This window comes from Zootoca vivipara, chromosome 12 (assembly GCF_965207765.1).
Source record: "Zootoca vivipara chromosome 12, rZooViv2.hap1.1, whole genome shotgun sequence".
NCBI lineage: Eukaryota > Metazoa > Chordata > Lepidosauria > Squamata > Lacertidae > Zootoca > Zootoca vivipara.
In genome coordinates, this window is record NC_142595.1 from 610,606 (window position 1) to 637,645 (window position 27,040).

Sequence of the window (27,040 nt, forward strand, 5' to 3'; positions counted from 1 at the left end):
TGGTGTGGTAAAACTGTGGTAGAGAGACATCTATCATTGAAGAATTCACCATCTATTTTCTGTTTTTTTCATATAACAATGAATAGGGGTGGGAGCACTAGCAGGGGTCGCTCAGCATCCAGTGTTGACACTTTCCTCTAATTTACACATTATTCTGAGGAGTACAATGCAAGCTTATCTGGTGCAAAACATGAGGGAAATCAGTGTTTTAATTATGGGGTCAACGCTGAATCTAGCAAGGCACAGCTAAGAGAAGCAAAATCTCACAAAGAGAGAGAAGAGGATTAGCAAATGTTGAAGAAAATATGGCTTCCCAATTGTGTGGTAATATTTTGCATGCCCAGAGGGAACATGAGGGGAACAGCAAAACTAACAAATGAGGGGTGACGTCTTATGCCATGCGAATCTTCAGAATGTGAATAAAGTTATAGGAAAACCCCACAAAAGTTCAACACTTCCTTATGAAGACTCATTTCCAAATAAAATGATACACTGGGGGAAATCTGACACACCTGAAGTTTGACAGAGGACCAATCCTCAACCTCTGGGGACCCACACGTGTTTCGGTGAGGGTGTGGGGGCTCCCCAATGCTTCCCCAAGCACCAAGTGGGTCTAGGGAGACCCGGGCAGGCCTGTTTCTTCAGCTGAAATGGGTGGGAAACTTCCTTTGTGGATGGAGGAACTTCACGTGGTCCAGGGCGCTCCCACCACGGAGGGGCTATGGGGGTCCTCCCCCTATGTGTGACTGGCCCTGCTTCTCCCCCCCCCCCCCACTGAAGAACAGGAAGGGAGAGCAAAAGGTATACAAGCAAATTCCAGAACCAGACAGCCAGTGAAAGCCCAGGTTTAATTTTCTTTTTGGTGGTGGGTGGGGGTGGGGGGTAGGGGGGGTAGAGAAAAAAGAAAGACAACATCCAGAGACATCGTTTGCTGTTTTTTTTCCAACTTTTTGTTTTCTCTCATTTTTAAAACAATATAGTGCACAATGCACTTCTCACAGTAGAATATAATGGTCGCTTATTCATATAAAAACACATTCTCAGAGATTTGTAAATGCACTTAGTGCTGGAACAGGTGGTTAAGGACACAGTACCTCTATATTCAGAGCACAAACCCTTTTGTGCCACTCTTATTTTTTCCTTCTTTTAAGCAGTGGGGAGGGTGGACACTCCTCTGTGATTCCCGCAAAGCAGGTCCCTTGAATCAAACTTATTAAAACATAAATTACATGGGTTGAATGACAAGAACAGAAGGAATGTTTTTGGAGAGTTCTTTTTTTTAAAGGAAACTAAAGTATGCAAATTATAATATGCTGGAAAGAAAAACTAAACACAATACACTGGATGCATTCAATGGGATTAGTCCTACTCCTCTCAGCCGCAACCTGCCTCTCTAACAGGACACACAGCCAACAACAGAGCAGGTGGAGGCAAGGACTTGTGTAATGGACACGGCACTGGCTGGGCTGAGGGGAAATCTATGCTCGCCTCCAATTCTTCTGAAATCATTTCACGAACCCCACTTATCCCACCGCCCAGCCATGCTTCTGACCTGATTTAGACCCGGGTCCAGCCTAATGCAAAAATCACGAGCGGCAACCCAAGCTGCAGGGGGGGCAGGGGGACATATTGCATGATGTCACATGGGCCCTTGTGGGTCCAATTCCATTAACTTTTGGGGAGAAACAAAAATGGAGCAAGTCTTCTGCTCGTGACATTTTAGAGGTAAATTAGCTTCTTTTCTGCACTCTGCCCTTTCAAATTGAGCGTCCACAAGGAGGTGCAACAGAGGTGGGCTTGAAAGAGACAGAAACAGTCAAAATGAAGGGCCTACCGGGGGGGGGGCTGGGGGGCTGGGAGGAAAACCAATCCTTCCAATATGGCCTCTCATTCTTTCTAGCACAACTTCCTGGCTGAATAGGCTGGCTTCCCAGACAAAAAGAGGCAATGCAATATTACCGTTCAAAATAATATTAATATTAATAACAATAACAATAAAATGTAAGGTTTTAATTTTTAAAAATCACCTAGGGCTATGCTGACATAGGGCAGAGGGACTCCGTTGTGTAGCAGCCAAACGCAGAAATGTACAGTAGATTCAACTAAAACAAAACAAAAAAGTCGCTTCAAGTTTTTTTCAAGTGTTTTCTTCTTTCTTCCTTAAATAGGCTTCACACCTTTCCCCAATTATTAGCTTTAAATCGAAACAGTGCAAGTTACAGACTTCAACTAGAAAGTAGGCAAAGCTACACAACTAAGCCACCTGGATTCCTAGGAGCAGGCTGGGGAAGGGGGTCGATGCACTCCTGCCCACCCCCTCACCGTGATGCACGTAAAGCTCCCCACTTGAACTCAGCACGGGACAGAAACTTCTTTCTGGGAGAGGGGAAAGGGACCCCTCCACAGGCAAATCCATCTGGTCACAGACGCATACTCGCACGCCCCTTCTCTCTCTCTCTCTCTCTCTCTCTCTCTCTCTCTCTCTCTCTCTCACACACACACACACACACACACACACACACACACACACACACAACGAAGCCTTCTCTCCCTGGATTAGCAGCAAAATTGGACAGCATCTCCCTGTTCACATTCTTAAGAAATAGAAACAAAAACTTCTGAGCTATATAGACAAGCAATTTCCTCCATCCCAGGGCAGCCGGTTCTATGATCCCAGCGAGTCTCTGGGTGGTGCTGCCTGCCTCTGCCTGCGTTCCTCGGGGCCCCTGCTTGCCGCGGCCGTCTGGGCCCTGGCAGTGCCGGGGAGGGCAAAGCAGGGGGCACCGGGGGTGTGTCCGTGGTAGAAGTGGTTTGCCCTCCAGGTTCAGAGCAGAGTGCCGGCGGCTCTTATCTGTAGACGGGCAGGCGGATGTGGGCGTGCTGGTGGTCCAGGAGCCGCGGCACGGAGACCGTCTCGTACCCCTTGCCCAACATCTGCTCCTTGATGCACGGAGGGTGGATGTCGTTGATGAGATACTCCAGCGACTGCAGGCTGCTGCTGAGGACAGAGGTATTGCAGAGCGTCTTGCTGGGCAAGCTGGGCAGCCCATCCGAGGGCTGGACGCCCAGCTCGCGGTGCCCGTTGGCCAGCTCCGGGGGGTTGTAGCAGTCGCTGTTGGGGGTGACCAGGATGCTGTTCCAGGGGGGAGCAAAGTACTGCCCTACAGAGAAGTTCCCGTGCATGCCCACGCAGTTCAATGGGGATGAGCTCACCTTGTCAGCTGTGCCCGTCATGGGGTAGGCACGCAAGATCCCAGCGCACACCTCCGGAGACTTGCTGACGGCGCCCCCGCCCCCGCTGCCTGCACTGTACATGCGCAGCTGCTGCTGCTGCTGCTGCTGCGGCTTCTGCTGTTGCCAGAGCAGGTAGTCCATGCTGTCGGGGTAGAGGGTGGCCTTGGCTCCAAGGTGCCCACCACCCGGGTGGGAGCCCGCCACCAGCTCGGCCCCCTTGCGGCAGTCGGGCAGCATGGCACCCGCGTACGCCACAGCCGCGCCCACTGTCGCCATGGTGGCAAATCCGCCGGCGCTGTGCTTGGCAGGGCTGGGGTTGGCTACCACTACCCCTTGGCACAGCGGTTGGCCGGCCTGCGCCTGGCATTGCTGATTGATCTGGAAGATGATGTTCTGGATTGAGGGCAGGTTGGACTGGGGCAGCGCCAGGCTCCTGCCAGCGTGCGGGATCGTTGAGGTGGCTACCGTGACGTTGGGGGCCGCGGGGGCCTCCATCTGCTTCTGGCTGCTGTGGTAGCCCAACTGCGCTGGGCAGGAGGGGCCTGGGGCTAAAGTGCTCGTCACAGGGTAGGGGGCAACAGCCACATGGGCAGGGGACATCTTAGTCCGCTTGCCCTCCGCGCTCTTCACCACGCCTTTGCTGGAGGAGGAGGAGGAGGAAGCCTTCACGATGGCCAGCAGTCCCTGGTAGCCGCTGGCGTGGACAGGGTAGGGGCTGTAGCGCTGCCCCGTTGTGTCGTACCCGTTCACTGTCCGGTTAAGGTGCTTGTGCTGTGGGACCCTGATGTTGGCGGGGAAGATCTTGATGGTGAGGGGGCTGTTGGCCACTTTCTGCGCGTAGGCGTCCAGTTCAGCGGGGCTGGGGTATCGCGGGGAATTCAGGGGAGCCATGACTTCACCTAGGACACAAAAAGGCAGGCGGCAGTGTTAAGTGGGCATTCGCCTATTTATTTCACAAATAAATTGCTTTTTAAAAAAAACCTTCAAAATTGCTTTATTCTCTCCATAACCAACTATTGCTTTCCCATAATTAAGGTTGCCAAATATTTTCAGATGATACCAATGTCAACATATTGTCAAAAGAATCAGCTCAAATAGTTATTGCAACTCAGCTGGAAACAGCCCAAAATCTTACGCTGGATGCTTGGTGCCCCTCACTCTGGAATAATGGAGAAGATTGTGCCTAATTTGTGATTTCAGGAAGGACCGACACCTCCAGATACTTTTAAGGTGCTTTGCCCTTTTTGTATTACATATATGGAAGATCCGTCCTTCTGAAGACCACTCCAGCCTGGCTAATGGTCCAGGGGGTTGGAAGAGATGAACCTCCAGGGTCCCTTCCAACTCCACATTTCTATGAATATCTGGAATACACCAGACTGTGAAAAGGCCCACTCTTCTTAATTGGATCACAGCAACCAAAAGAAACACACAACTCCCCCCCCCCCGCTTTCCTTCATTCTCCAAGCAGCCTAAATAAACTTGGTGTGGAGAGAGGAAACATCTCCTTAGCCAAGGAGGGTGGAGGGAGGGAATCTCTCTCGGAGATTGGATTTAAACTACATTATACAAGCAATTTCATGGGTGCTTTACGCTACTATGAGAGCTCCACACACACACAAAAGGGGGGGGGATTCCATTTACCAGCTATAAATCAGCACTTCTTATAATGAGCACAAAAATGTCACTTTTATGCAATTTTACAGATGAACAAAACTGGCGAAATTAACTGTGGTAACCTACTGTAGTCAGCAAAAGGCAGCGCCAAGAAGGGGGGGGGGCGGAAGGAGAAATTACAGTATATGTATTTTGCTCTTCTCCAACTCCCTTCTTGAGCACGTTTCTGCTATTTCTGGTGCAAAAACTCATTTGTCGTTCCCATTATACTTTCATTTGGAGTTTATCTTGAGTATCCAATGAGCCACCAACTGTGAAAATGATTAAATCTACAAAATCTATCTAATAGATGGAATAAATTAGGTGTTTGAAAAGGCTGCCTCTGAGAGAGGGCGGAAAAAAGGGGAGAGCTGCTACCAAGTCATTTAAAAACAACATGCAAAGTCTTTCTAGGGGCTTAGACAGTTTTCCGCTCGCCAAGGGAGGGAGGCAGACCTGAGGGACACACCGGCCTCTTGGCTTGTGTTGCTGCTCTGCGTAGGCACCCTGCTCCCTCCCATAGGCACAAGACAAGACAATCTTCTGCAGCTGGACAATCTCAGCCTGAGGTTTTTAAAAGCAGGTTTGTATTCCGCTATCCATGTGTTCAAATCCTTGCTTGGCCTCTTCACCTAACCAACCTCACGGGGCCGTTGTGGGGATGAATTGAGGAGGGGAGAGCTCCTTGGATAAAAAGGTGCAATATATGTGCAATAAATAACAGTAGTAATAATAATAATAATGAAAATGAAAAATTGGTTCCCAAGAATGGAGAGGCGTATCTCCAAAGACGGATGTGAGACATGACACAGAAAGAAAGAAAGAAAGAAAGAAAGAAAGAAAGAAAGAAAGAAAGAAAGAAAGAAAGAAAGAAAGAGGAATTTGTCCTGAAAGTCTATTAAATGGATCTGGTATGGACAGTCAACCCTCGGCCTAATCCTGACAGAACTTCCATTGCACTCCTTTAAAGGAACAGAAATTCTGAAGATAGTGCCGTATTCGTCAGAATACTTTTTAGAATTCCACAGGGCAACAGGCTCTGCCCCCCCCTCCCCAGTACATTTTCTGTCTTCTTCGGCGGCACAGGAGCAGAAAGAAACTATTTTTGAAAACCCTTGCTCTGCTTGAAAACCCTTGACCCTCTCTGAGAGTGGAAATGGCCGACTGCTCCTTATACCATGGCAGGAAACCAAAAATACCTCTACCCCCTCCCGCCCGCCATCTCTCCCAGTGGCTACATTAAATCCAGCTCAAAGGACTGGGTTTTAATTGACTTAATAGACTCGTTAATAACAATGTCTATTTAAGACACCTGTAAAAAGCCCATAACATTAACGTAATGGGGAAATGGCCAGTGGACCCATCCGCCTTGCTTTTTAAACGACCTGCTGCGGTGGGTTTTAATGGAAGCCTGCGATTAATGGACTGGGGGAGGGGGGGGCAGCTGCTCCAGTGGAGCTCACTTGGATAAACACACATTTTGCATGCAGGGTGATGCCATGTCCTGCTGTTGTTCTGAGAACGGCAGATCCGCCCTAGCTCTGTCCTGCCGCCACAGCCAGGAAAACCAGGAAGCCCAAATAGGTGAGGTGAGGGGGGTGTGTGTGTCCATATGCTCACCCATTTTCACCTGGAGAGCTAACAATGCTAGATCCAGGGCTGCATTTGAACCAGGAGTCGTTCCCCCCCCCCGTGCTTCTGATTCCATAAACCCCTCCCCAGCATCCCCTACCCTACAAAAAGCCCCTGTTCAGAACAGTGGTCTGCACAACCCGCTAAGGATTTGCCGAAAATCCAATGGAAACTAAATCAAGAAAACTGATGAACTTGATCCAGGGACGGCAACTTTTCCAAGCCTGACAGCCATTTACACCTCCAGTGCCCTCTACCACCCTCTTGCCTTTTAGCACACAACTGGGAACAACTATCCAAAGTGGTGCCACCCATCCCTAGTTCAGAGAGTCGCTCCAGAAGGATGCCATGGTTGATGGTATCAAAAGCTCCCGAGAGGTTGAGAAGAATTAACAGGGACACATTTCCACTGTCTTTCTCCTGGCAAATGTCATCATGCAGGGCAACCCAATGCCCCTTTGCAGGATCTATTTTATTATTAAGTGTCCTGAACCTTCTGTTCATTTCCCCCCAACTTCTATAATGTGTTCCACACAGTCCTTGTCCTCTGCTTCTTTGTTATTGTTTGTTGCCATTTATTAGAAGAAAAAACTTCCAATAGAACACAACTGAACAACTGAGGGTCTGACTCAGAACCAGCGACTTCCTTTGTCTCTTGGCAGCTCTTTGCATGGAATGACAGGCTAAGGTCCTGTCTGTGTACAACAGCTGCACTCACGAGAGCTGGACTGGTTGCCAGTGTCCCCTGGGGAGAAGTTTACCTGCAAGATTGCCTTACCCCAAATATGCCCCCTTTGATACACTTTGATCTGAGGTGCCACATAACACGTATTCCGAATTTGTTAGAAACCAATCTTCTAGTGTGGCAGCAGCCACACACTTTGGAACGCCCTGCCTTCGCTGTCCTCTTTTCGGAGCCTGCTAAATAACATCCTTGTTTAGGTAAACCCACCCAGACATGTAGAATGTTGATGTATGTTTTAATCTATTTTTAGTTTATTGCTGATTCCATCTTTCAAATGTTTTGTTTTTACTGCCAATTTTCTTGTTTTATTCTCTTTGGAAATGGCTTTAAGTTTTTTTGACAATCAAGTGGTGCATTAATCTTCCGAAATAGATAAATAAATAAGAGCACCAGGTTCAGGGAGGCAATAACAAGGAAGGTTTGATGACCATACAACTTGCTTGTAAGCAGAGGCACCCAGTGGCCCCTCTCAAAAGAGGGGAGGCAGACCTCATTCTTGGGAGGAGGGGTCTGTCATTAACCGTGATAAGTGAACGTTGCCCATATTCAGAGACAGCCTTCCTCATTATCAGTGCCTTATGCTCCCTTCCAACTCCACAGGTCTATCTATGATTATATGATTTTGTGGGAGAGCTGCTGAGGGGCCCACCTTGCAGGGCTGGCGCCAAGGGTTGGCATGACCAGGCATCTGCTGCAGAGAGGAGGCTGAGCATTTTGCTCAAGGGCCCCTCCAAAGCCTGGAGCTGACACCCTGGATTTGGCCTGGCCCAGCAGCCCCTGCCTTTGGGAACGGAGCCGGTTATCCTCAGAGCCTTTGGAGGCCAAGGCAAGACCTGTCTTGGTGTCTTCACCCTGACCGCTCTCTGCGAGGATTACGGCCGCATCACATGCCAGCAAGACAAATATAGCCCAGGACATCCAGCTGCCACTTGATCCTTGGCTGCCAATATCTCATCAATAGTCTACCCCAAAGGCCCAGCTAAGCCTATCACTTAGGGAGGAAAATAGCCAGTCTGCCTGTCTAAGCTGGACAGGCTCTGTGGCTGCAGTCACAACGCAGGCCGATGGGGAAAGGAGGCCCTCCCAGAGGAGCCCCACAGAGGCAGGTCACTTTGTCCCCCCCCCCCAAAAGCAATATTTGTTTCTTAATTGCTTCCAAGAAGCTCAGGGTGCTCTATGCACATGGTTCTCCTCCCCATTTTCTCTGCACAACAACCCTCGGAGGTAGCTCAGGCTGAGGGAGGCCCAGTGGGCGCTGAGGGCGGATTTGAACCCTGGCCTTTCCCAGGACTGTACCACACCAGCCCATGTGCTTATGGACTGTGGTAGGGAGGCCCAGGGAGCAGGAAAGAGAGGCTGATCTGATCACAGAGATGATGGCTGGCCAATTCCACCTCCCTCTCATCCTCCAAAGCCACCTTTTCCTTGAAGTCTTTGGGCACACACAGGGGTGCCAACTTGAATAAAATATTGGGGGGGGGGGTGTTCAGGTAAGCCCTAACCCACATAATCACTCATATGACATAGCACACACACCATTTGAATGGCAATGCCTATTAACTGGGGGGCTGGCCCCCTCAAATATTTGTTTTGGGGGGCAAAGGGACCTCAGCCCCTAGGAGTTAGCTCCTATGGGCACATGCCAAAGTCCTCATGGTGGGAGCATGGTCAGGCTGGCTAGGGCTGACATCTGGGGGGCACCTGGTTGAAGAAGGTTGCCATCTTGCATGCCTTCTTTGCAAATAATCTTCAGCATGCACCACTGAGCTGAACTCGAACCCTCCTTCTGACCTCGTCTCCTCCCACCTCTCGACTGCTTTTCCAATGTCAAAATCCAAACACAGAAACCTCCTTGAGCTCTTCTCGTCACAATGCACATTAAGGGTGCAAAGATAATTGCAAGCAACAATTAGCAGTAGCAGGTTGCCGCTGCCTCCGCTGCCGCCATCCCATGGGAGGAGGAATGCAGGGCAGTGAAGTCTCACCCCTTGACTCAGCCTGCCTTGTCAGAGTTCAGCAGGTATTGCCCACAGGCATCCAAGCAAACCCCTAAAAGGACAAGAACTGTGTTCTCTTCAGATAAGGCAAGGGGAGATTCTCAGGCAATTGCATTCTGCACTTCCCCGACACGTACCCGGTGCTTGTTTGGATTCTTGGCTACTAGCCACAATGGCTATGTCCTGCCTCCATCGTCAGAGGCAGCAATGCCTGTGAAGATCAGTTGCCAGAAACTGCAGGAGGGGAGAGGGCTCTTGTGCTCGGGTCCTGTTTGCAGGCTTCCCTCAGGCACCTGTGAGGACAGAATGCTGGAGTTGGTGGGCCACAGGCCTGATCCAGCACAAGAACATCAGAAGAGCACCTGCTGGATGAGGCCAGCGGCCCATCCTGTTCTCTCAGTGGCTGACCAGATGCCTCCATGGGAATCCTGCAAGCAGGATGCGAGCACAAGAGCAACACTCTCCCCTCCCGTGGCTTTCAGCAACTGCCTCGGACCCTGGAAGCAAACCATGATCACCATGGCTAATAAGTCTTCCAGAGCCCCCCCCCCCTCCATGATTGTTGCCCAATCCTCTTTCAAAGCCAGCCAAGTTGGTGGCCATCCCCACTTCCTGTGGGAGGGAGTTCCATAGTCTAATGATGTGTTGTGTGAAGAAGTTGTTATACCTCAGTATCCCTGCTCTGTTGGGCAGAGGAAACAACACGAAAGAGACATTGCCTAGAGCCCCAGTAGCCCTAAACATCTTCCAGAGGAGCCAAGCTCTCTGTATGATCTCTCCCAAGAGCTCACCCTGCAGGAATGCCCTGCCACACTGTGGACTACCCAAGGGCAGTGCTTGGATGGGGGTCTGCCCTGTGGTCTGGCTGCTGCCGAGACCCAGGGCTAGCGGAGAACAAGGTCAGCTGCCACCCCAACCACCCTCCGGATGACACATCTGCATTCCCCTCCATGCTAGCGCGGCCGTCCTTGGAGGATGAAGCATGGCAAATACTCAATTAACATGACACTAATTAACTGGTGGCACTCGCAGAATCCCTAATGAAAATGGCTCCCAGTGAGAGGGCTGGCGGGAAAGGTTCCCGTCTGGCGGAAGCAGGAGGTGGGAGCAGCAGGGCAAGCGCCCGCAAGGTCAAAGCTCTGTGGTGCCCTATAGGATCCAGCTGTGCTGTTCCAGTGCTTCTGAGACCCACAGCCAGAGGAGGGCAGGCAGACCTCCCCAGCATGGAGGAGGAGAGATAAGCTGCAGCCATTGTGACCTGCCCATTGCAGGGGCAGGAATTGCACAAACTGCACTCCTGTTCCATGTCACAATGCCAGTGAGCAACAGCTCCAGAGCCACACCAGTTGCTCTGTACGGGCGATGTCCTGAACCACGGAGGTGCCTGGCCTCCCCAAACAAGCGGCTTGGCTTCATTTGGTCTGCAGGCATCATTCACTGGGGGGCACTGACTGGCTCCCTGTTTGTGGCCCAGATTGTGAAGATTATTCTGTGTGTGTTTCAGAGCAGACTAGATGGTCCCCCTCTCTCTCCTCCCTCTTAGGAGTCTGTGAACGATGCAAACTCTTCTGTGCACTTATTCCCTCTTTTCAAATCCCTGTTGACTTCAATGGGATTTCAAGCTGGGGCCGTGAGTTGCCCAGGCTAAAAGCTATTAACATTCTACTCCCAGGCTATCCAAATCCTGGGTCAAGAAGAGCTGAACTCTGTGACCCTGAATAATTATGTCTTTAATTCCTCTTATTTTGCGTAATTTATTCCATAGTTCTTTACTGATTTGCATAATTTACCTTGCTTTCCCCTAGCCTTCGGGGGGGGGGGATACAGTACTGAGAAGGGCACTGAAGGTCTGCCCCTCTGACCATCAGAAATCAATGGCTACCTGGCCTGCTCTCCCCACACATGCACAAGGGGCTCTCCACCTGCTCATGATTCCTTAAACCAGGGGTCAGCAAACTTTTTCAGCAGGGGTCCGGTCCACTGTCCCTCAGACCTTGCGGGGGGCCGGACTATATTGCCACTGCGAGTAAAGTACAGGAAAGGCACCAAGCAGCCCCTGGAAGATCCCTCCCAGATCAAGGGAGAGAGGCTGTGTCACTGCCTGAACACCAGTTGGGCTCGCTGTGACAAGCTGCAAATTCCATGTGTTGTCACATCTCAGGGTGACGCAGCGAACCCCCACTGGGAAAATTATAGAGCTACCAATTTCCGAGAGGGTTCCTGGCGCACTCCTGCACTCCACTGGCAAGTGCTTCTCCCTCCCTGCAGTAATTACTGCTTTCTAACGGGCCGTAATTACTCTCCCCAATCACCCCGTCACCCGTCATGCAAAAGCAGCCTCGCCTTGACATGCAGCCGCGGTTGCCAGCACCAACGGCCTGCCCTTTCCCTCACCCCTTCTCCCCTTGCAAGCGGAGCTGTCAGCGGCTGCGGCAGCAAAACCCTTCTCTGGCCCAGGCCCCAGGTGCTCCTCCGGTGGAGGCTGCTGCCATCTGCTCCAGCTGAGCGTTGGGTGACTAAAGCCACGGCTGCCTTCGCACAGCTCGGCTAGGGCAAGGTGCGTCCAGGCAGAGGGGCTTCAGAAATGCCATGGCAGGAGATGGCTAGGTGACTCTACAATCTTATGGCCCTGGGGGAAGAAATCTGGATTGGGCAGGGCAGGGCAGGGCTGAGCCCACTTCTGTCTTGCCAGATCCCAAAATCTACTGATCACAGACCAGTGAGAAGGGAAGAAAAGGCTGCCTCGGAGAACAATTTTGAACAGAGCAACAGGTTTGCAAGACTGGGACTGAACTGAGCTCAGAGCCCTTTCATACCAAAACCTGCACCTGGTTTGCCTTCTTTGTTTCAGCAGCCAAATTTAGGCAGAGAAGTCATTTTGCTGGTGCCATTTGTTCAGCAGTCACTGAACCTCTCTTCTGAAGCCCCCCAAGGCTGTGCTCCCTCACCCGTTTACTGGGCACCCGCTGCGTTTCCAGTGCAGGGCTCTGAACCTGAGTTCAAACGACTTTGACATGCACACAAATCCTGTTCTTTTATTTAATAAAACTCTGGTGCTGGACAGGGTCACCAGCCAAGTTGCGAAGATCTTTGTGAAAACCTTCTGTGGGGCTGAGGGTTTCGGCAGTGCGCTCCTACCTGAGTGTGTGCATAATGGGAGGCGCCCCCCCTTTCTTGCAGCCCTTCTTTCGGGGCTTGGCCTCTTCTCTCCCTTGAGCCACTCAACGTCACACTCCTCCCAGCCTGGACGTACGAGGGATCAAGAGATCTCTTGGGTGTTTGGGGAGAGGCGAAGGTGCATTTGGGCATCATGTGTTTATGATGGCGACAAACAGGCCTGGAGCAGAGTCAGCCCTGCTGATGTGAGGAGCTGTGGGGGAGCACTGTGAAATGGCCCCCAAGCCACATACAACTTCACTGTGAACACACCCAACGCTAACAGCCACCACAATATGTGGCTGCAGATTTATTCAGCAAGACATTTATATTCCGTCCTTTCTTCCAAGGAGCTCAAGGTGGCATACATAGTTCTTTTCCTTCCTTATTTTATCCTCAAAACAATCCTGTGAGGTAGGTTAATCAGAGAGGCAGTGACCGGCCCAAGGTGGCTTAGGGAGTTTCATGGCTGAGTGGGGGGTTGAACCCTGGTCTCCCTGACCCAAGTCCAGCACCCTTAACTGCTGCACCGCACGGGTCCCATGTTTTGTAGAGTTGGAATTGGAGGGTCAGAAGGGACCCAAAGGGTCGTCTAGACCAGGCGTCGGCAACGTTTTCCAGTTGTGGGCCGGAGGATTCCCATGGGCTGGACGTGCGCAGAAGCTATTTCCGGCGCCGTGCTGCCCATGTCCGGGATGCCGGAAATGGGTTCTGCGCATGTCCGCAGCGCTGGAAATCGCTTCTGCGGCTGCGAAGGTGCAGGCACTATTTTCAGCACCACTCGACGAGTCCCCGAGCTGCACTGCGCCGGTTTAGCACAGCACGCGGGGGACTTGCCGAGCGGGCGGCTCGGTGACCGGGCGGCTCGTGGGCTGGATAAACGGCCTTTGTGGGCTGTATCCGGCCCACGGGCTGGAGGTTGCTGATGTATGGTCTAGACCAACCCCCTGCAATGTTACGTGAGCCCCACAAAGGAGTCCTTCCTGTTGTCTGTCCAGAGCCCACGGCCAATCGCTGGGCGGCTCTGAATTCTAACATTCTGCAGGTGGGCAAAACCTCTCTCACTACCCACTGGCATTGGTCTGAGAGCCAGTGGTGGTGTGATAGTCAGACTAGGGCCTGGGTTCAAATCCCCACTCAGCTTTGAAGCTCACTGGGTGAACTTGGCCAGTCACTATCTCTCTCAGCCTAACCTACCTCACAGGATTGTTGTGGGGATTAAATAGAAGGAAGAGAACCATGCACGCCACCTTGAGCTCCTCAGAGAAAAAGGGTAGAAATCCAATGAATGAATGAATGAATGAATGAATGGATAAAGGAAATTGGGTGTAGAGGCCTGCAGCTCTTGTGGACTACAACTCTCATTAGCCGCAGACAGCACAACCGACGGGAGATGTAGTGCCAAAGAGCAGGAGAGCGCCATTGTTGGGGAAAGCTGTTCTTTTGTTTCTCCAGAAGAGGTTAAAGCAGGCATCCCCAAACTTCGGCCCTTCAGATGTTTTGGACTACAATTCATATCTTCCCTGACCACTGGTCCTGTTAGCTAGGGATCTTGGGAGTTGTAGGCCAAAACATCTGGAGGGCCACAGTTTGGGGATGCCAGGGTTAAAGCCTCAAAATGCTCTGACCTTTCCTTGCAGAAAAGCCAATGACACACCTTTGTGGCCTCTCCCCCGCCTCCCATGATGCTCACCTCTCATGGCTGGCTGGCTGCTGGCTCCCTGGCCTGATCTTGCTTTTTAATTGGCACAGAGGACACTGCCCAGGACAAGAAACCCCAAACCAGCAGTCCTCCCTCCTGTCTCCCAACCCCACAACCTGTTCCCTTTCCTCCATCTTTGCATTCAATAACAGCTAAATAATTGAATCATCTCAGCTGCTGAAGATTTGCTTTGAATTTTATTAGAATTTTAAATTGTTTTGTTTCTTCAGTATTTTATTACTGTAAATGGAAAACCTATCGCCTGCAGTAATAATCCGATGGCTTTTTATATTACTCTGAGCGTCTATACTGGAGGGAGAAGGGTTGCAGGCAGGCAGGAGAAGCCATTAGGAGGGCAGCAGAGGCTTATGAGATTATGCCTGCAGCAAGGCAAGGATTTTGCTCCCTGCAAATTGTCCAACAGGCTGGCTCGGAGGCAGATTTAGGCCCAGATCTGGGAATATTGCAATGGGAAATAAATCTTAGGACTTGATTAGGGGGTGAAGGAAGTTCTGGGGGTGGGGAGAGCTGATGGATGCCAAGCCAGCCCATGGCACGCCCACGACTAATTTGGTACATCTATTCTGAACTACACACGGCATGGACTGTGAGTTTATTTGATGTCACCGAGTGCAACCATCATTCGACACCCCGGGCTGTATGAAGGGTGGCAAAGTCAAGGTTAAATGTGGGAGAAGGCCAAGCCCCATTGCACACACCCAAAGCGCACCAAGGTCAACTCTACATTCACACAAGTGTACGACTGCATCTCACACCATTCTGGTAACTCTAGGAAATGGAGACCCAGCAATGGGAGAGGCCTGTGGCTGTCACGGCCCCCTCATCTGGCTGGCTCTCCGTGGAGGCCAAATGCTGGTCTGTACGCGAGATCCCTCTTTGGATCCAGCCAAGCAACTCTACATACGTTGGAATGGAGGGGCAAAATATGAAAAGCAAATGCCCCGCCCCACAAAACCTGGAACCCTCTCACACTGTACAGCGCAAGCAGCAACACAGCAGCAACACGGAGAACGTGAGAAGTGTCTGGTGGATGAGGCCCAAGGGGGCCCATTTTGCACAGCACCCTGTTTTCACAATGGCCACAATGTTTTCTTCTGTGGGAAACCAGCAAGCAAGACCTGGGCACAAGAGCAGTCTCCTGCACTATGGGTTCTGGCAACCGGCATTCAAAAGCATTGCTGCGCCCTCAATACTCCTGTGTTAAGGACTGTGGCCCAACCATCACAAGGGAAGTCGGCCATGGATTGAGCAAACAACTTGCGATGTTTCCTGGACAGGTTGACCAGCATATGCACTGCCACAGAACAGATTGGCATGGAAGTCCTGAAGCCTACAGCATCCTCCTCCCCTGGGATGAATGCTCAGGTGCCACAGAGGGATGCTTGGGAGCTCCCTGGAAAAGACCCAGCCTAGGAGGTTTGCAGCAAGAACAAGGGCTGAGCTAACAAGGACTCACTACTTTCCAGAAACATTTCCAGCAATGTCTAAAACTATTCTCCCAACCAAAAAACGTTTCAGTGATTGCTTTGGAAGTGATTCAGAAAGTGTCGCTGAGTTGACTACATCTGTCCTCAGTGACATGGACAAATACGGCCAGCTATTTATCGTTATGACCGACTGGTGGGCTTCACCCGCGTGAAGGAGAAAAGGAGCCCCATCCAGGGGAAAAGCAGCTGCTGCTGTGGGAACTAATGGCATTGAGCGGAATTGAGGGGAAACAAAATTATTGCAAGGAGAGCATCTATCAGGAGCGACCATTTACGCAGAGAAAGCACTTGGCCCAAAACAGAAAGAGGAGTCTATTTGGGCCACGTAATAAAAGGTTAACACTACACAGACCAGCAGCCAAGACGCACATTACTTGGAATCAAGAGGCTCCCGGCTCCCACCTCCAAAACCTTCCATCTCTCCACCTCCCCCCAGAGCCCTTGCCTTTGAGTAACATTCTGCAAGCTCTGCTTCCACGAGGGGCGGCCAGGAAAGCTTTGCCAACAGCAGTGAACATGCCGTGACATCACAGGAGTCAGGGCTAATGAGGACGGCTCCCAGGAGACGCACCAATTTCAGCCCATTGTATATATCAGATTAACTGGCACAGGGCTGGAGGAGAGGCATCCCGCAGGGGGCTCAACAGAAGCATTCTTACTGTCGGGAGAGAAGGGGGAAGCCCCTAATTGGGAAGCTGGCTAGGCCTGTGTGAGGCAGCAGTCGGCCTGCCCAGACTCACAACAGTTACCAATTAAAGCAGACTACACTGTGAAACCAGTTCCGGTTAAATTCAGGCACACAATGGCCTCCGCCAAGGCCCAGCTGCCAGAGCGCCTAATTAACCCTGGTTTTTAACCGTACACTTTTTTAAAAAAATGTGCCAAAAATCAGTTACAAAGTGGAGAACAAGGCAGGGTTAATAGCGGAGCCCCTTCGATTGCAGAGGCCCTTGTGGAGGGGGTGGGAATGGGTCTGTCCCCCCATTGCTCAGCTGTCTGCCTGTCTTGCGATTTGGCTCCCAAGGAGCTCAAGCTACAGCGAAGGAGCAAGGGCTCATTTGGATACTGACAGCTAAGAGCTGCGAGGCTCAAGGCAGAGATGGCAAATAGAGGGAGGTGGCAATCACCCACCCTCCCTCCTCCTCCTCCTCCTCCCAGGACCAGAGTGGGCACCAGAGCCACAAGCTGGCATGGGGGCCTCCAAAGAAGGGCTGCTTCTTCACTCTCTCCCACAACTTCCCAAACCTCCTGAGAACACACAAAGTCACATGGCTCCATCTCAGCCCAGCCTCACACTGACAACCTTGCTTTGACAGCAATTAAAACTCTGGGAGATTCTGCATGCTCAACGACCAGAGCAATTGGGTTACTGCCAGAGTAAACAGAGAAGCACCTTGCCCGTTGGGGCTCAGGGGGTTGTTAGAAGCAGGGGGCTTGTTCTCATGAGCCGAGGGAACACCAAGAGAGGAACTAGCTCCCTTCATTCTAGGGGCACCAGTCTCTGTTCCTCGACTCCTCCTCACATACCTGGCTGCTGAGTTTACCCCCATGGCTGATTGGAGCAATGGGAAAGGTGCTCCTTTTGGATTCTCGGTTCAATCTGTTCCCTGTCCTTCCTTGGTTAGGGTCTCAGGGCAGCTTACAAAACGACAGTTAATAAATTCCAAGAAGTCATCGGCTTCTTCTTTTTCTTTGTTGTTGTTATATCAAATTTGTATACCACCTTTATCCAAAGATCCCAGGGTAGTTTACAACAGAAAAACACAAAATGAGAACAGATAAAACATAATAAAACAAAACCAAAACCACACCAACAACTCCCTTCCCGCAAAAACATTTTTAAAAACCATAGAATGTTAATCAGTTGAATGCCTAAAACAGGGGTCAGCAACCTTTTCCAGCCGTGGGCCGGTCCACCATCCCTCAGACCATGTGGTGTGCCAGACTATATTTTGCAAGTGGGGGGAATGAACAAATTCCTATGCCCCACAAATACCCCAGAGATGCATTTTAAATAAAAGGACACATTCTACTCATGTAAAAACACGCTGATTCCAGGACCGTCCGCGGGCCGGATTTAGAAGGAGATGGGACCGCATCTGGCCCACGGGCCTTTGGTTGCCTACCCCTGGCCTAAAATAATGCCTATCTAGGGAAGGCACCAGGCAAACTTCCCTGGGAAGAGCATTCCACCACTGGCGAACCACTGCCAAAAAGGCCCTTTCTCATGTTGCCACCCTTTGGACCTTTCATGGAGGCGGCACATGAAGGAGGGCCTCAGATGATGGTTGCAGAGCCCGGGTTGGTTTCTATGGGGAGAGGCAGTCCTTGAGGTATTGCAGTCCTGAGCCGTTTAAGGCGTTATAGGTCAAAACCAGCATTTTGAATTGGGCCCGGAAACTAACTGGTAGCCGGTGCAGTTGGACCAAGATCAGTGTAATATGCTCAAACTGTCTTGCTCTGGTGAGCAACCTGGCCGCCAAATTTATGCACCAGCTGAAGTTTCCGAACCATCTTCAGAGGCAGCCCTACTTATAACGCATTGCAGTAATCTAACCTTGGGGTTAGCAGAACATAGACAACAGTAGTTAGGCTGTCCCTGTCCAGATAGGGGCACAGCTGGGCCACCAGCCGAAGCTGATGGAAGGCACTCTGGGCCACTGAGGCCACCTGAGCCTCGAGGATCCAGGAGGACCCCCAAGCTAGGAACCTGCTCCTTCAGAGGACGTGTAACCCCATCAAGAGCAAGCGATCTCCCACCCATTTGGTCTAGGGAACCACCCACTAACAAGTGCCTCCGTCTTGTCTGGATTGAGCTTCACTTTGTTGGCTCTCATCCAGTCCATGACTGAGGCAAGACACTCCCACTGCCTCACCTGCAGATGTAAAGGAGAAATAGAGCTGAGTGTCAGCAGTATGTTGATGACAACGTACTCCAAAACTCAGCAGTTTAATGTAGATGTCAAACAGCATGGAGGATAAAATCAAACTCTGATCTTTGATTGATGTTTTAAAATAATAATCCTTCCAACACCTTCACGGAGGCCGAAAACAGGAGCGATGCCTCTGATGCAGAAGGAGATGCCTGTGTGCGGAAAAGTATCTTATGGCCCCACACAGAACAAGGGGAAGCACAAGGCACCCTGTTGCTTTAATGCACTATTGACACCCCTTTAAATAGCCTTGGCTTCCCCTGAAGAATCCTGGGAAGTGGCTTTTGGGAGGCATCCTATACCTCTCACAGATCTGCAATTCCCAGAGTTCCATGTGCAGAGGGATTGATGGTTAAACCTCTCCGGGGTGTGGAGCTGGGCATGGAAGTCTGGGAGAGTGTAGACGGAGGCCCAAGGGGTTGCATCCAGTTACTGTTGTGGGCAGTCAGCTTTAGCCCTCAGGTTGGCCAGCTGCTGACCCCCAACCCATACAAGCTGCATAGCCCCTGTAATCGCAAAGGTGTATTTGCTTCGCAAAACCCAGCAGGGCAGAGTGAACAGGAGGTCCCCTGCTCAGGTGGAGCTAAATGCTCCCTCCCCATTTCTCTCGTGACTTTGTGTGTTGCTTGCCTGAAACAGAACAAAGGTCCTGGTGCCAAATGCCGGGGGGGGGGAGGGAGAGAGAGCAGAGGTTCTAATTAAGCTGGTCAGGCCACTGGGCCTTTGGGTGAGGCTGCCTGCTGAAATACAATCAATGCTCCCCGCATTCTCCTCCAGGCGGAAATGTTACAAATTAAGGCAAACAGAGCTTCAAGGTCCAATCTCTCAGCAGAGGAGAGGTTTTCCATTTGGGGAGAGGAAGTGTGTGTGTAGTTGTCATGATGGTGGCAAAGGGTGATGCTGGATGGGCACTGAAGCAGCAGGAGAGGGAGGGCATCTGTGCCACGACACCAGCGTCAAGAACAAACTGGCTGGCTCTCCTCACTGCCCCACCTCAGAAGGCAGCAGCACGGCAGGCCTGGGGACTATTCCTGCTGGTCTGCAGCAAAGGAGATGCCGTGCACAGCCAGCTGACTGCGTTGCCAGGGTCCTTCCATAAGGGTCTCAGCACTGCTCATTTCTGAAAGCAGCAGCAGCTACAGCAACATCTTGCCTTGGTGAAATAGGAAAGTGGTCAGGATGCAGGCTGGATGCAGGCAGGATGCAGGCTGAGGAATCATGTGCAATGGCAGCATATGCTGAAGTTAGGGGGGTGGGGCTTAAGGCCCATCTTAACCACTGAGCTCTAATGGGTGGGGCCACAGCTCTATAGCTGAGGAAGGGATTGGCAGAAAGAAAGTTTCAGGTTTGTTTGATGGCTGACCAACATTGCCTTAAAAAAAAACAAAAAACCCAGATCTTAAGACTAGGAAAGATCCACCCCCCCCCTCCCTGAAGTTCCGGAGAGCTGCTGTTGACCAGAACATACAATACTGGGTTAAGACAGAGCAAAGATCTGACTTTGTATAAGCCTGCTTGGTATATTAGGGGAGAACAGTCCCCAGTCCCCAGTGGCATCTCCAAGTAAGGCTAGCGAAGATGCCCTGTCTCAAACCCCAGAGAGCCACAACTGCTTGTTACTGTGGAGCAGACTGAGACCGAGGAGGTACAGGATGGACTAAGGAAGCACCCCATGCTGGGACGGCTGAAAGGATGAAGCGCTCCTTGCGGATGGAAGACCTTGGAAGGTGGTGGACTCTCCTTCCTGGGCGGTTGTTGAGCAGAGGTTGGGTGGCCATTCATCAGGGGTTATTTAGCTGGGACTCCTGCACTGCAAAGGGTTGGGCTAATGTCTCTTCCAGTTATGTGATTCTATGATTCTAAGTGCTTCAAAACAACAGTGTTCACAGCTCCACCCACCCAGCCCTCTTTTCTCAAGCCAAGCGATCCCAGAAACTTTCTCAGAGTTGTCCTCCCAATTTTCTCCTTGCAGAGCCCAGAAAACAAGGCCCTGCTACACTTACCCCGTGTGACGAGACACAAAGGAACAGATGAGGCGACTCCACTGCTGCCACCCCAACAAGCCCGTCCGTTAACACACTGGCTTTCTACCTCTGCCCTGTCAGAGAGGCTTTTCATGACACCAGGGCCAGATCCACTCACCTCAGGGCAAGCTCTTTATTATCTGCCGCCAAAGTGGAACCACAGATACTGCTACACACACGTGTCATGTTGCATTTGTCTCCTCATGAGGAATTGGCGCTGTTGACGCCACACACTGTGCCACTTAGGATCAGCGCGAAAACAAACTGTGTGTGTTTGTGTGTCTGGGGGGTTCAGAATAAGAGAGTGTTTTTCTCCTGGGTGGCCTTGTCGCCTTAAAACAGGCATCTCCAAACTTCGGCCCTCCAGATGTTTTGGACTGCAATTCCCATCATCCCTGACCACTGGTCCTGTTAGCTAGGGATCATGGGAGTTGTAGGCCAAAACATCTGGAGGGCTGCAGTTTGGAGATGCCTGCCTTAAAACAACCTCCAGCTGGGTGTCTCCATCAGGTCTTGAAAAGTGTTGGGGGGGGGGCAGCAGCTTCCTGGAATAAGGATGGAAGGAACCCTCTTGGGCTCAGTAATCTAGCAGGCCACAGATTGGCAGGCCCCATTAGGACAAAACCAGGTGACTGCAAGCCCAGAGGCTGTAAACTGGAGCAAACTGGCATAAATTAAGAGGTGTTTGCACCAGCTTATTCTGCGTAACCCTTGGGAACCTAAATCTCAGAGGAAGAGCAAAACCAGCACCAAGAGAGGGCCTGCAAGCCAGCTTCTCCTAGAGGCTGAGGCTGGAGAATTGCTTGAGCTCAGGAGTTGGGGGCTGCTGTGCCAGCCACAAAACAGATCACCGCCCAGGTTGCACCAGCCGGTCTTGTCAAAAGCTCCTTATGTGGCTCCTGTGCCCACAAACAGGGAGGGAAGAATTTCTCTGAGTCCCACCCAGCAGGAGAATAGGATACAAGGAACCTCTCAAGATCCTGCAACAAACAGCCACCTGGAAGTGCCCTGCCTCTTCAGTTAGCTTAAGAGTTGAAAGGTTGAGCTGGGGAGAAGAAGCTGGGTGGGCGGGGACAGAAAACGTTGGAAGCTGCCTTATACCACGATTGGTCCATCTAGCTCAGTCTTGTCTACACTGACTGGCAGCAGCTCTCTAAGGTTTCAGGCAAGAGTCTCTCCCAACCCTTCCTGGAGATGCCACTGGGGCCTTCTGCTTGCAAGAGAGAGATGCTCTTCCCTTCCCCAAGCCCTGGCATGTGGGCTGCTGTGCCTGCAGGATATCTGAGGACATCTCTCTACAGACTTTGCATGGGACAAAAGTTACTTCGGACCTTCAGCCGTCTGCTTTAAAGACCAGCACTTGTGCGTGAAATCCCTCTAAATCTATAAAAGGAAGAAGCAAAGTCTCTGTATGCAAAGGAGTTGCAAACACATTGATTGTTCCTCCATTCTTTCTCGCAGTCCTGTGAGGCAGCCCAGTCGTCACCGTGGTTCAGCTAAGGCACTGCGACAGAGAGAGAGACACCTGCCCAAGCACCTTGCAGTCCATGGCAGAGCCCATCTATTCCACCAACCAGAGGTCTCTTTTGGAAAACCCGCAAGCAGGATCCTTGCACAAGAGCAACTCTTCCCTCCTGTGGTTTCCACCAACTGGTACTCAGAAGCATTGCTGTCTCTGTGAGATCTGAACCAGGGCCTCTCTGGGAATGCCCTTCCTCCTAGGCCATGCTGCCCTACATGAGGCAGAAATCAAAATCCCCACAGAACTTTGCACAAAGAGGCAGCCCTTTTGTGGAAGGGCTTAGGGATCTAAGCAGCTGCAGAAGCAGCAACACTTTGCCCTCGTGAAACTGCTGGCCTTCTCTGCCGCCCAGTGAGGGAAGCGGGGGAAGGAAGCAGCAGGCGCAGAGATGTCAGGACGACGGGAGAGGCTGCACAGAGGATGGCGCATAAACGCAACTGAAGGGCCCTGCAGGATGCCGGAGGCGCTTCCCAGCCTCTCTGTTCTGCCATTTAAGCAACATCCTCCTTGAATGGCTGGAGATTAATATTTGATTCGTGGGAAGAGAAGGGGCTTCCTTTGCGCTGACGGACCCCACTGGTCAGGCAGAGAGACCTCTCGGAGACGCTCAACACTCCGGCACAAACGGCGGCAGCAGCGGCACCTGAGTTGGGATCACTGAAGCTTTTGACTGGAGGCTCCTTTCACTCGCGAGGGGGTGGCCATACCAAGAGCAGAGCCTTCAGCGCAGAAATGCTCTCCCTGCATTTAGACTCCCCCCCTCTTTCTCCAAGGAGCTCAGGGGTGGCAAATAGGGTTTCCCTCCTCCTCACTTAACCCCCACAACCTACCTATGAGGTAGGTTAGGCTGAGAGAGGGTGACTGGCCCAAGGTCAGCTTGTGAAACTAAGGGGAAGAGAAAGGCAAAGGGGGGCAGGGGTATTAAACATGTTTTATGGCCAAGGATATGGGCATATAAAACAGGACAGCAAAAGAGGACAGGCACATTGCAAAACAGACCTGTAACAATGCACAGTGTCTTGTTTTTTACAAGTTTACTCCCCTCCCCCACTTGTGGCTTTGGCTGCGGGTGCAGCGGGTACAGCCCCCCCCGCCTGCCACCCCCACTAAGCTTGATAAAATGAAGAATAAGGAAACCCAAAAACAGCATCTCTGATACCACCTGCCACGCAATAGTGGAGAAGGTCCATCTGCCCACCTGTTCCCGGCATGGGCAACACAACTCCTACAGGGCTGCAAGCAGAGTGAAAGGGGCCAGAATTTGCAAGCCAAAGCAAGCCAAGCTGCAGGAAAGGGAGATTAGGAAGAGAGAGGGAGAGAATGACCTATGTATTTGCTTATTTGATTTGCATCAATTACGGATTTCAAAATCTAAAGCAAAGGAAATGCTTTTAAATAAAAATTAAAATAAAATGAATTGAGATTGTAGGTTGGTTCACAACAATAAACCAGATCAACGACAATCATCAAAATGCCTATATATTTTTAATCGTTTTTTATTGAGTTTCCAACATAAAACACAACAAAAGCCAAACTAACCTACCGGTAAGAGAGATAAAGGTAAAGGGACCCCTGACCATTAGGTCCAGTTGTGACCGACTCTGGGGTTGGTCATCTCACATTATTGGCCAAGGGAGCCGGCGTATAGCTTCCAGGTCATGTGGCCAGCATGACAAAGCCGCTTCTGGCAAACCAGAGCAGCACATGGAAACACCGTTTACCTTCCTGCTGTAGCGGTTCCTATTTATCTACTTGCATTTTTGACATGCTTTCGAACTGCTAGGTTGGCAGGAGCAGGGACCGAGCAATGGGAGCTCACCCCGTCACAGGGATTCGAACTGCCGACCTTCTGATCAGCAAGCCCTAGGCTCAGTGGTTTAACCACAGCGCCACCTGGGTCCCTATAAGAGAGATAAAATGCCTAAATAAATCAAACCCCAGACAATGCATGAGTCTTCACATAAGTGAGGTAGCAGATAGACCAGCACACACAACCGCAAGCCTGGGTGGATAAAGCCAAGTACAGTGGAACCTCGGTTTATGAACACCTCGGTTTATGAATTTTCGGTTTATGAACGCCGCGGACCCATCTGGAACGGATTAATTCACTTTCCATTACTTTTAATGGGAAAGTTCGCTTCAGTTTATGAACGCTTCAGTTTATGAACAGACTTCCGGAACCAATTACACCCATGTTTCAGTTTATGAACGCTTCAGTTTAAGTACTTCGCGGACCCGTCTGGAACGGAATAATCCACTTTCCATTACTTTCAATGGAAAAGTTCGCTTCAGTTTATGAACGGTTACTCCGCAGACCGTCTGGAACGGATTAATCCACTTTCCATTACTTTCAATGGGAAAGTTCGCTTCAGTTTATGAACGCTTCAGTTTATGAACAGACTTCTGGAACCAATTGTGTTCATAAACCGAGGTACCACTGTATGAGGATGACAGTTGTACCTCCAAAGGCGCAAGGAGTTCCACAAGTGGATTGCCACCACAGAGAAAGCCCTGACCCTCTCACTGAAAAACAGCAATGCCCATCTACGATTCTATGATTCTATACAGTTAGAAGATTGGGTAAATTTTACCGCATGCAGTTCACGTAAAGAAAACATAATGAAAACGATGTATAGATGGTATCTAACACCAGTGGAATTAGCAAAAATGTATAGAACAAATCATCAATGTTGGAAATGTAAAGGGAAAAAAGGGTACTTTTTATCATATGTGGTGGAGCTGTAAGGAGGTGAAGGCCTGGAAGTGTTTACTTCCGGGTTCCGCCCCGAGCGCATGCAAAGAAGCACTCTATCGGCACTTTGTGCACGTGTGCTATCACCGCTCGAGTTGAGTACTTTTTGGGGTGCAAATGGCACCCCAGAACGGATTGGGTACTCAACCCGAGGTACCACTGTATAATGAAATTTTAAAAATGTTGACATATACATTTATAAAAAAAACCAGAAGCCTTCCTATGGTATTAGGTACAGTAGGCTGAGAAATACATAAACAGGATAAAACATTGTTTTTATATGCAACAACTGCAGTGAGAATGTTATTAGCCCAAAGATGGAAACAAGAAGATTTACCAACGAAGGAAGAGTGGCAGATGAAATTACTGTACTATGCCAAATTGGCAAAACTGACGGGAAAAATCTGGAACCAGCAGGATCAGACTTTTCTGAAAGACTGGAATAAATTTGTGTTATATTTGAAGGACAACTGTAAACAACTAACATCACTAGTAGGGCTACAAGATGTTTTGTAAGGTCAAACTTATTACAGTTAACTTATATTATATCCTATATTATGTATAAGAAAATGCAGTACATAGAGAATAGGTTTGAAAACCATCCATCGGGCAGGGGGAAAGTTGTAGGCCCATGAAGCCAAATGTTTTATTTACTTTGGTACACTATGATGTTATGTAAGAAAGTATATGTAAAAACCAATAAAAATCATTATTATAAAAAAGAAATAGTATAATATATTAATTAGGAAGCTATTAAAAGAGGTGTTGTTGCTGTTTAAAAAATGCAGATGCAATTAAAACAGTTTTTATCACTCAACAGAGGGAATTTCCACAAGCGCAACACCCTCGTGGTGCCTCTGCAGACAGACCCCCATAAAAAGAAGCCAGGCTCCATTGCTATGCAACAAACTTAAGACTGTTTCCTAGAAAGACCGTGGGAATTGTTCCCTTAATGAATCACCCACAAGCTAGGCCAGAGCAAATGAAAGAGATTAAGAATCCACAGCTCCCTGCAATTTTATGCAGAAAGAAATATTAGAGTGTTTCTAAAAAGGATGAGAGGAGATGGAAACTCTGAGGACCTGGCTGGTCTGCTACAGGTGGACAATTTGGGGCAAAATCAGATGCAAAAGGCATGGATTTTGTAAACAGGCTTGCATGTGTAAAATCACACATGAAGGTAGCACAGAAAATGCAATGCCACAAACTCCACAGGCTTGCCTCATGAACCCCCCCACACTTTGCCCCAATACGAAATGGGGTTGAAGGAGAATAAATTGCCTATTAGGGGGACTGGAGGGAAGCCCAACTCAAGCAATTGTTGGAGAGGCCCACTGTGCACAATATTTTTAAGCCAAGGCAATTACACGGGAAGGACGATCTCCCCGCACATTGTTTTTCACACAAAGAGGTGGCCCCCTTTTGCAAAAGCACCATTTCTCAGGTCACGATGGGAGAGAGGGAACACTTGCTTTGGAAAGGGGGGGTTCTGCAGAGCCTGTGTCCTGAAGCCACGCCCGGGGCTCTGAGGTGCACCAGGCACATTCCCAGATTTGCTGGGTGTTTCTCATCACACCTGGAAGCAGAGCAGAAAACAACAGAGCTCTTGAAGAGTGAGGAGGTGGGGGTTTATCACCTTATTTTCCACCTCTGGCACAGTGGAGCTTTAAACTGTTATAACCCAACAGAAAGAATTAAAAATATCCTACAATCTAACAACAGGGCAGGATTCTTTGCATGCAGCTGTTAAAATCCAGAGGGCCAAGGCAGCTTTCACCATAGAACCACAGAGCTGGAAGGGACCCTAAGGGGAACCTTGGCCAACCCCCTGCAATCCAACCTCCTCCAACTTGCCTAGGAGTGGGGGTCCTCAGGCAGAGGTCCCAATTCTCCATCCATCTGGCCCACCAGACTCTGCCCAGGTTCCCTCCCCTTGCTCCAAGCAAATGCCACTGAGCTATGCCAATTCCACTTTCTCAGCTAGAGGGTAGACAGATGGGGGGGGCATGTAGAAACTTCTGCTCTTTTGCACAGCTGTGCAAGAGTAAGAGTAGAACTGGTGGCTCCGCTTACTTTGTTCCTGGGGCATTTCTGTCTGAGCCCAAGAATTGGCCAGTTTCTGGCAGGGTGTGCCACAGGAAAATAGACTACGCAAAGCAGCAGCCGCACCCCCCCCCGC

At 50.4% G+C, this 27,040-nt stretch overlaps 1 protein-coding gene across 2 annotated transcripts in view; it reads right to left on the bottom strand.

Annotated features, from left to right (window-relative positions):
- Nucleotides 1-924: 924 nt before the first annotated feature.
- The window catches only part of FAM222A (family with sequence similarity 222 member A), an 80,621-nt gene continuing 54,505 nt past the window's right edge, over nt 925-27,040 (bottom strand). For both annotated transcript variants that reach the window (XM_088656107.1, XM_035135391.3), the window contains one exon: nt 925-4,133. In XM_088656107.1, the coding sequence (XP_088512233.1) occupies nt 2,848-4,125 (1,278 nt within the window). In that variant the 5' untranslated portion in view covers nt 4,126-4,133 and the 3' untranslated portion in view covers nt 925-2,847. The remainder of the gene's footprint in view (nt 4,134-27,040) is intronic.